The 10,270-nt window shown below is 43.9% G+C and overlaps 1 protein-coding gene across 1 annotated transcript; it reads right to left on the bottom strand.

Annotated features, from left to right (window-relative positions):
- Positions 1–6,681: 6,681 nt before the first annotated feature.
- On the bottom strand, positions 6,682–7,520 carry LOC133899671 (uncharacterized). The gene is made up of 2 exons (XM_062340700.1): positions 6,959–7,520; positions 6,682–6,863 (listed from the first exon to the last, which is right to left on the bottom strand). Exons 1-2 carry the CDS (start codon positions 7,509–7,511, stop codon positions 6,847–6,849), a joined length of 570 nt encoding a protein of 189 aa, XP_062196684.1. The 5' UTR covers positions 7,512–7,520; the 3' UTR covers positions 6,682–6,846.
- Between the last annotated feature and the right edge of the window lie 2,750 nt (positions 7,521–10,270).

Raw genomic sequence — 10,270 nt, 5'->3', positions numbered from 1 at the left:
GCGTTATGGCTTGTCTCGTCTCTGCAAAGAGGGATGGGCGGCCATTATGATGCGTCAGATCAATATTGCGGTGAAAATGAGTACAAATGGGAGTGGGGTCTTTTAATGCCCACCTACCTGGCGGTTCGAGTTCACTTGATAACCATATTGCAGTTAAAACCATAACGCTCGGGGGCTTGCATTCTCGAGTATTCAGTCGAGAACGAGCTTTACTCTTTGACCAACTCTATTATCGAGTACGTAGTTGAGAACGAGCTTTACTCTTCGACCGACTCCGTTATTGAGTACATGGTCAAGAAGGAGTTTTACTCTTCATTCGACTCCATTATCCGAAAGTCCTTGATGTCGACTAGAGGGGGGGGGGGTGAATAGTCATTTTTTAAAATTAAAACTCAACAACGGATTAAATAGTCTCCGGAGTCTCCGGGCAGGTCCGGATACTCCGAGTTCACCAGGATTATCCGGACTATACAGAAACTCAAAAATAAAGGAAGCTTAAGAAAATCTACTAGAGACTATGAGTTATCATGGTATTTCTAAGATGGATATTTTCTACTTAACAATAAAGGTACAATTAAATACTCGCAAGCAATAAAATTTTTGACAAGTCCTCAAATAGCAATTTGAATGAATAACTTGCAAGAATTTAAATGGAGACAAGATTTAAATCCGAAGTTTGGCCACCTCACAAAGAAGTGTCTACGTCTCCATTGAGGAGCTCACAAAGAGCTGGGTCTTTTCAAACTCTATCCTCACCCAAGCGACCACAAAGATCGAGCTAGGGTTCTTACTCGAATCGAGGGTAATACAAACTCCCCGTGGCACTCCACAGCGATTGGGTGCTCTACGGATGACCTCTTGCCGTCTAGAAGCACAAAGCTTCAAGAGAAAAGCTTGCAATGCTCAAAGAATTTCTTTTTGCTCTCTTGCTCCAAATCTCACTCCCCAAACCAAACTCTCAAATCTTTGCAAAGATTGGGCACTAGAGGGTTTGGGAAGGCTATTGAATGCTCTAGAGAGAGTAAATGAATTGGTGGTTCAGCAAGCTTTAAATGAGAGGGGGTGAAGAGGTATTTATACTCTTCCCCTAAAAACTAGCCGTTACTGTGAAATTCAGGCAGACTTGGAGTCTCTGGGTTGTACAGAAAACCGCGTACCTAACCTGTCAGAACTAGCCGTTACACTGACCCGGATTATACGGGTTCACCCGGAGTCTCCGGGTAATAGTTTGAGAAAAATCGGCTAGAACTCTAGTTCAGAGGATGCCTGGAAGATCCAGAAGCATTTAACCTTGGAGACTCCGGACCAACTCGGAGACTCCAGGTAAAAAAACCTTAGCTAACCGAGAGCCTGTCTCGGAGTCTCACTCGGAGACTCCGGGACTCAACAGCATCCGGAGTATCCGAACTAACTCGGAGACTCCGGGATTTAAAAATAACTCAAAACCAAGAGCTCTTCACGGAGACTCACTCGGAGTATCCGAAACATTTGTACTGTTCGGAGTATCTGGGCATCCCGAAGACTCTAGGCACAGAAATAAAGGCTAACCGAGAGCCCTTCACGGAGACTCACTTGGAATATCCGGAACATTTGTACTGTCCGGAGTATTCGGGCCATCCTGGAGACTCCGGTTACAGAAATAAAGCCTAACCAAGAGCTCTTCACGGAGCCTTATTCGGAGACTCCGGAACACCTACAGAGTCCGGAGTTTCTGGACCAACCCGGAGACTCCGGAACCAGACAAAACTGCCCTTTGATTCCGGTGTTCATGAGTGATGGTGTCTCTCAAAAATTGGTTTTCATAAAGCACTTTGAGCACTGAGACACTACCAAAACTACAAAAAGCATCCCTCTTAATAGTACGACATTCCTAAGACTCAAAAATCAAATTAAAGAATAGTTGGAATCTAAGAGTCTCTTCATGTCACATCTCCTTTCTTTTTGAGGGGCATGGATATGTTTTATCCTTTTTTAACGGGACTAAAACCTGTTCATACACTTGATAAAACCATTGGTCCCTTAATCGTTTGTCATCAATTATCCAAAACCCACAAGGGGCCTAGATGCACATTCATTATCAAGTACATAGTTGAGAGCTATAACACTGCTCTCTGATCAAAGGCACAGGTATGTCCTTTCTACTCTCCGATCGAGTAATTTCTTCCTCGACCCTAGAGTCAGGGGCTACATCGTAATACCATATTCCTTTTATACATTTTTTAAAAAATTTTATCTGGCTCTGCGTTGATCACGTTAAATAAAACCAACAGAGGCATGTGTTGGGTCAATGATGGACAACTATACCTCAGGAGGCATAATGGCACAGAGAATGTCAAACATCTCACGCGTAACGGCCAAAAGGGTTCTGAAGTCCTAGTTGAAGGGTTGCGGGTAGGCTACGCTAGCACAAAATAAATTTTCTCTACCGCGTTCAACCAGGAAGCCATGCGAGTAGGGGATCATGAATCGTTACCACTTGACGAGCAGTGCAGCGGAAGAAGAGTTGGAGCAGACCAATCCAACATCGTGCGCGTCAAGTAGTCGATCGTCAACCTCGTCCCGAGCACGTCCCGAGCACCTTCCGAGTACTCGCGGGTACGTCCCGAGTACTCCCGAGCAGATCAGCACCGCAATAGTAGCAGCGCCTCCACGGTATCCACACGTACAAGGATGGAATCGCCGTGCGCCGGTGTGCTAGCACCGCGCGCCCGGCTAGGGTTTTGAAGGGAGTTCGGGAATAGGAGGCGGCTAGGGTTTCTAAGAACCCCTTGCGCCTTGGCCCCTGCCTATTCTTATATAGAGCACGCTAATGGGCCTTTAATCAACATTAAAGCCCATTATGACCCTAAACCCTAATGGTCCTTTGATCAACATTAAAGCCCATTAGCAGATCCAATCCGCAAACTCGATCGCCTCTAGGGCATATTACCAACAATCTCCCACTTGCACTAGAGTCAGCACAAGTTTTATATTCCATCCCCTTAAGTGTGTGACCCGTTAGGTTCATGTGTAAACGGCCGCTATCCGGAAACCCTTTTCCGAATTGCAAGTCAATAGCGGTACCTAGCAGGACATATTGACTCCCGAATGCACACAAAGATCATATCGGCTGAACCTTGATATACTCATGCACCAATCCCTTTACCACACGATACCAGTCAAGCTCAAGGCGAGATTCGTGCCACCCTTGTGATAGCTCGACCATTCACTCGATCAAGTAGTGGATTTACCATGATTAACTCTTTAATCACATTGGCATGGCCATGCACTTTCCAATCTAACTACCTCGAGGGGCCCAGAGATATCTCTCCCGTTATTTAGGAGGGGTAAATTCCATCTTGATCACTCACATCCCACGACATGTTTCATAACATACCCGAAAGCAACCTTTATAACTACCCAGTTACGGAATAGCGTTTGGAAGCCCCTAAGTGTGTTACTACACATTCTGGAATCAATGATGATCTCAGGTCAAAGGATTCTGTAGGTACACCATTTGAGATAACAACTGATGGCACATTAAAAATAACAATCCCAGCAGTATCTCAGGGTGGGTCTATCCAACATCATGTTCTCTAACATGTGTCCACATTACTGATTTGATATCTCCATATCTATGATCCGTGAAACATGATCATCATTCAGTCAAATGTGCTAATCTATAAATCATTATTGTCCCACACAATGATATGAGATTAGGGACTATTTAGAATAACATCATAAAAACAAAGAGTTTCACAAACAAGTCACATACTTGCTGATCAATGTAAATGATAATTATTCATGGAACCAGATAACAATTATCCAAAAGTACATTAGCATAGACAAAACACATTCTCTCACATGCACTAGAGTCTATCCCGCAAGTATCTAATACCCATAGAGCTCAAGTGTGCCTCATGCTTGGGCTGTGGGTGAGGCTTCGTCAACGGATCAGCAATATTCGAATCCGTGTGCACCTTGCATATCTTTACATCACCTCTATCAATAATCTCTCGAATGAGGTGATAGCGCCGAAGTATGTGCTTGGACTTCTGGTGCGACCTAGGCTCCTTGGCTTGTGCAATGGCACCACTATTGTCACAATAGAGGTCCATTGGACTGGACGCACTAGGGACCACACCCGACTCAGAAACAAATTTTCTGATCCAAACAGCCTCTTTTGCAGCTTCCGAAGCTGCGATATACTCGGCCTCCGTTGTGGAATCAGCAACCGTTTCTTGCTTGGAACTCTTCCAACTCACCGCACCTCCATTGAGGCAGAACACAAAACCAGACTGCGATCTCGAGTCGTCCTTGTCGGTTTGGAAGCTAGCATCGGTGTAACCATTTACAACGAGCTCCTCCTCACCTCCATAGACTAGGAACATATCCTTAGTTCTTCTCATGTACTTGAGGATACTCTTTACTATAGCCCAGTGACATTCACCTGGGTTCGATTGATATCTGCTCGTAACACTTAGAGCATAGGAGACATCTGGGCGTGTACAAAATATAGCATACATGATGGACCCGATAGCAGAAGCATACGGGATCGCACTCATCCTCTCGAGCTCATCAGATGTCTTAGGACATTGATTCTTGCTGAGAGTGATGCCATGTGACATTGGCAAGAAACCTTTCTTGGAATCTTGCATATTGAACCGATTCAATACCTTGTCAATGTACGTGCTCTGGCTTAATCCGATTAGTCTTTTCGACCTATCTCTATAGATCTTTATGCCCAATATGTATGCTGCCTCTCCTAAATCTTTCATTGAAAAACTCTTTTGCAATGAAGATTTGACAGCATCGAGCATTGGAATATTATTTCCGATCAATAATATGTCATCCACATATAAGACCAGAAACACAAGTGCGCTCCCACTAGTCCTTTTGTAAACACAAGGCTCTTCTTCATTCTTGATGAAACCAAACCCTTTGATCACTTCATCAAAACGAAGATTCCAACTCCGAGAAGCTTGCTTTAGTCCATAGATGGACTTTTGCAGCTTGCAAATCTTCCCAGCATTTTTCGGATTGACAAAACCTTCAGGCTGTGTCATGTACACATCCTCACTTAGGTTTCCATTAAGGAAAGCCGTTTTGACATCCATTTGCCATATCTCATAGTCGAAATATGCAGCAATTGCTAGGAGAATCCGAATAGACTTTAGCATTGCGACGGGCGAAAACGTTTCATCATAATCAACACCTTGAATTTGCCTGAAACCTTTCACCACCAATCGTGCCTTATAGATGTGAACATTTCCATCAACGTCTATCTTTTTCTTAAAAACCCATTTACACTCGATAGTTTTCACACCATCAGGTGGATCGACCAAGTTCCAAACTTGGTTTTCTCTCATGGATTCTAACTCGGATCTCATGGCTCCAAGCCATTTTTCGGAGTCTGGTCCCACCATTGCTTCCGAGTAAGTCTTAGGTTCATCATTGTCCAACAATAATATGTCGCGCTGCCCCGTGGTTAGGAACATAAACCGCTCGGGTGCACGACTGAACCTTTCCGACCGACGTGGGGCTGGTGTCTCGACAACAGGTTCTGCAACATCTTGCATACCGAGTTGTGGTTCAATAGGAGCTGAAACACTTTCAAGTGGTTCCCGAATTTCTTCGAGTTGCACCGTGCTCCCACTAACTCTCTTCGCGAGAAACTCTTTCTCAAGAAAGACACCATTCCGGGCGACAAACACTTTGCCTTCTTCCCGGTTATAGAAATAATATCCTTTGGTTTCCCTAGGATACCCCACAAAGAAGCATTTATCAGATTTGGGAGTGAGCTTATCAGACGACAAACGTTTTACATAAGCCTCACAACCCCATATCTTAAGGAAAGACAATCCGGGACGCTTCCCGGTCCATATCTCATATGGTGTCCTCTCTACAGCCTTAGATGGAACCCTGTTTAACGTGAAAGCAGCAGTTTCTAGAGCGTATCCCCAGAAGGACAATGGAAGATCAGATTGGCTCATCATCGACCGGACCATGTCTAACAAAGTTCGGTTCCTCCACTCGGACACCCCATTCCATTGTGGCGTGCCCGGTGGAGTCAATTGTGGAACGATTCCACATTGCCTTAGATGATCACCAAATTCATGGCTCAAATATTCACCTCCACGATCTGATCGCAGAAATTTAATTGTCTTGCCTATATGATTTTGTACTTCATTCTGGAACTCCTTGAACTTTTCAAAGGATTCAGACTTGTGCCTCATTAGGTAGATGTAACCATATCTACTAAAGTCATCGGTGAAAGTAATGAAATACTGAAAACCACCTCTAGCTGTAGAACTCATCGGTCCACATACATCTGTATGTACTAGGGCCAATAATTCATTTGTCCTCTCACTTCGACCAGTGAAAGGCGTCTTAGTCATTTTGCCAAGTAAACAAGACTCGCATGTATCAAATGATTCGAAATCAAATGAATGTAGAAGACCATCTTTATGGAGCTTCTGCATACGCTTCTCATTTATATGACCTAATCGACAATGCCAAACAAAAGTGGGATTCAAATCATTAAGCCGAGGCTTCTTTGTATCAATGTTATAGATAGTTATATCCTCAAGATCCAATATATATAATCCATTTACTAATGGACAATTACCATAGAGCATACCATTCAAAAATATCGAACAACACTTGTTCTTTATTATGAATTCATAACCGTCTTCTTCCAAACATGAAGAAGAGATAATGTTTTTGCCCAAGGCAGGAATATAATAACAATTATTTAATTCCAAAACTAATCCTGAGGGTAGCGATAAGGAGTAAACGCCAACGGCCAACGTAGCAACTTTTGCACCATTGCCGACGCGAGCATCCAGTTCGCCTCTTGCACACTTCCTAGTCCTTTTCAGTCCCTGCAACGATTTGCAAGTATGAATCATTGATCCGGTATCAAATACCCATGAATCATCAGGACGAGTAGCAAGATTAATTTCAATAACATTTATACCTGAAGATGAAGTCTTACTTCCCTTCTTCTTTTTGAGTTCTTCCAAGTACAATTTGCAGTTCCTCCGCCAATGACCAGTCTTATGGCAGTGGTGGCAAGTGTCAGAAGCGGCAGGGCCAGCCTTGGGCTTTCCAACAGGTTTAGGCTTAGAACTCGAGATCTCATCCGAAGTTTTAGCCTTGTCCTTGCGCTTTCTCTTCTTGCTATCCTTTTGAACCATCATCACATGACTAGAGCTCTTCTTAATGCTTTCCTCAGCAGTTTTTAGCATCCCATGCAATTCAGCCATGCTTTTCTCCATGCTGTTCATATGAAAGTTCAAAATGAACGGCTCGAAGCTCGCAGGGAGCGACTGGAGAATTACATCCGTAGCCAACTCAGGGCTAAGGGGAAAACCAAGTTTTTCCAGGCTTTCAATGTAACCAATCATTTTGATCACATGAGGACTGACTGGACTGCCTTCTGTTAACCTGCACGCAAACAAGGACTTTGAGGTGTTGTACCTCTCGGCCCGAGCTTGGTTCTCAAACATGCCTCGGAGTCCCACAATCATATCATGGGCATCCCTGTTCTCATATTGCTTCTGAAGCTCAGAGGACATACAGGCAAGCATGAGGCAGCTAACATCCAGTGAATCGTTGGTGTGCTTCTCATAAGCCCTCCGATCCGCGGCAGGAGCATTATCAGCTGGTTCATCAGGATAGGGGACCTCTAGAACATATTCCTTTTTCTCTTGTTTGAGAACAATTCTCAGATTTCTATACCAATCAATAAAGTTTGTTCCAGAAAGCTTCTCTTTTTCAAGAATCGATCGCAAATTAAAACTGGAAGTGTTACTAGCGGCCGGTGCCATGATCTACAACAGAAAATGCAGGTTCAGCACTATGCCTATGTGAATCTTCTATTAAACAATTTAACAAAAGATACTCCACTATATGTGTTTTTCCTCTAACAACATATAGAGGATCAAGATCCATATTCAACTAAGTTCTAGTGAGCTTTGGCATCACTGCTAGAAACTTAGTGACATAGGTAAGCAACGCCTTGCTAATCACATCCCTATGTGACTCTTGTTTGCTGGGTGGCATCGAATGCCCCGGCGCCCAACATCATGCCACAAAGCCCAAAACCGTTTTGATAGCTTTATCAAGTAAACCAATACTATGCGTGTGGATGTCCGACATCCACTCTAACTGGTTAAGATAAATGATGGCACCCTGCTTTGGCAGACCTACCACACAATGATCAAAACCTTTGTAGGTGCAGCTATTGGAAGGGCATCAATTACTCTTGATTTTTCTGAGGGAAACTACTCTATCATGAAAATCATATCCACCACATATAAAACATGAAAGAATAGTATGACAGGAACATAAAAACATCACAGGCAATCATATTAACTGTGACATAGTATGGCCCCTTCACATGGTGATCTTCATTGCCACGGTTCCTGTCCTCCGGGTCATCATGCTTCAAATCTCCATGATCTTGTTCTAGTCTATTACACCTAATAGCACTAGATAAATTACATGAGAAGAAGCATCACAAGTCGACACGCAGGCCGTTATACAATAACATGACAGCCTTGGGCTGCAATTAACCATGACACGCAGGCCATGAAAAATTACACACATGCATCACATATCACAAGGCCATACCAGTCACAACATTCTCTGCAAAAACGAGTTAAGCGTAGAATCGAATTCTAATGTCGTGATGGGATCATGTTATTACAACAATCTATGCGTGTACGCAACGGCGGTCCCGCGGGTTTCAGGGCAGCGCCCTGAAAACCTCTCGGAAATACATAGATCGCATCTATGAAATCGCTATGAAAATCTCATCGGATCGATCGTATCGAGCCAATTCCGAGTCATTCATAATGCCTCAATTTCCATTAGATCAATCCCATTGATCATCGCGTGAGGTTTTTCCAGAAACGATGGTGATTCCAGCCGGTAGGGGCAAGTCGCACGCAAAAACAGGTGGGAGATCGAGCTAATCTTTTTGGCTATGTGGTTTCATCGACTGGCATCTCATCCGATCTCTAATTCACCTAACCAACCGTGCATTGATCAATCCATCATATGAACTGATCAAAAACAATAGATCTAATCTATTTCTATCACATATCTTCTATATGTGACTGATCCAGATCGAAAACTACGCAGGATGGCTCTGATACCACTGAAGGGTTGCGGGTAGGCTACGCTAGCACAAAATAAATTTTCTCTACCGCGTTCAACCAGGAAGCCATGCGAGTAGGGGATCATGAATCGTTACCACTTGACGAGCAGTGCAGCGGAAGAAGAGTTGGAGCAGACCAATCCAACGTCGTGCGCGTCAAGTAGTCGATCGTCAACCTCGTCCCGAGCACGTCCCGAGCACCTTCCGAGTACTCGCGGGTACGTCCCGAGTACTCCCGAGCAGATCAGCACCGCAATAGTAGCAGCGCCTCCACGGTATCCACACGTACAAGGATGGAATCGCCGTGCGCCGGTGTGCTAGCACCGCGCGCCCGGCTAGGGTTTCGAAGGGAGTTCGGGAATAGGAGGCGGCTGGGGTTTCTAAGAACCCCTTGCGCCTTGGCCCCTGCCTATTCTTATATAGAGCACGCTAATGGGCCTTTAATCAACATTAAAGCCCATTATGACTCTAAACCCTAATGGTCCTTTAATCAACATTAAAGCCCATTAGCAGATCCAATCCGCAAACTCGATCGCCTCTAGGGCATATTACCAACACTAGTCTGCCTTGCGTGTGCTCTCTATCGAGTTCATATTTGTATGCTAATTGAATGCGCAAATTGATAAAAGTTTGCAAAAAATTCGATATGCCTTTTATTTTTCTAGCTTTGTATTAGTCTTTTCCTCACTATTACGGTCTTCTCGAGTACTCGAGGGCCGTGAATCTAATGGCTTATGTAGTTAAGATTTCAGATGTTGACAGATGCGTAATCATATGGTCTTGAGAATGATGATAACATATCATTTATTGCATCTACTTATGCTAGTCCTATTTCATCGATAAAGAAATAGCTGACAAAAGCATAATAGATTGGCAAAGTGTAGTCTTGCTGTGTGCATTCTCAGATCATAAAAAGTGTTTTACAAGTGCCAAAATAGGATGGAACATCAGTTTGAGGGACTCCCCTCACTATTGTCACTAGGAAAACTAAGCCTCAATGCCTCGACAAAAGCTGGAACTACTGGCTGGACGCTTTCTACAAGTTTTGCGGCCTCCTCGCTAGTGCAATTAAACCCGACTGTCACCAATGAGGTATCGTGGGGTTATAGCTCTTGAGAATACCTA

Source organism: Phragmites australis, chromosome 18, assembly GCF_958298935.1.
Source record: "Phragmites australis chromosome 18, lpPhrAust1.1, whole genome shotgun sequence".
Lineage (NCBI taxonomy): Eukaryota > Viridiplantae > Streptophyta > Magnoliopsida > Poales > Poaceae > Phragmites > Phragmites australis.
This window is presented reverse-complemented; position numbering and strand designations above follow the sequence as displayed.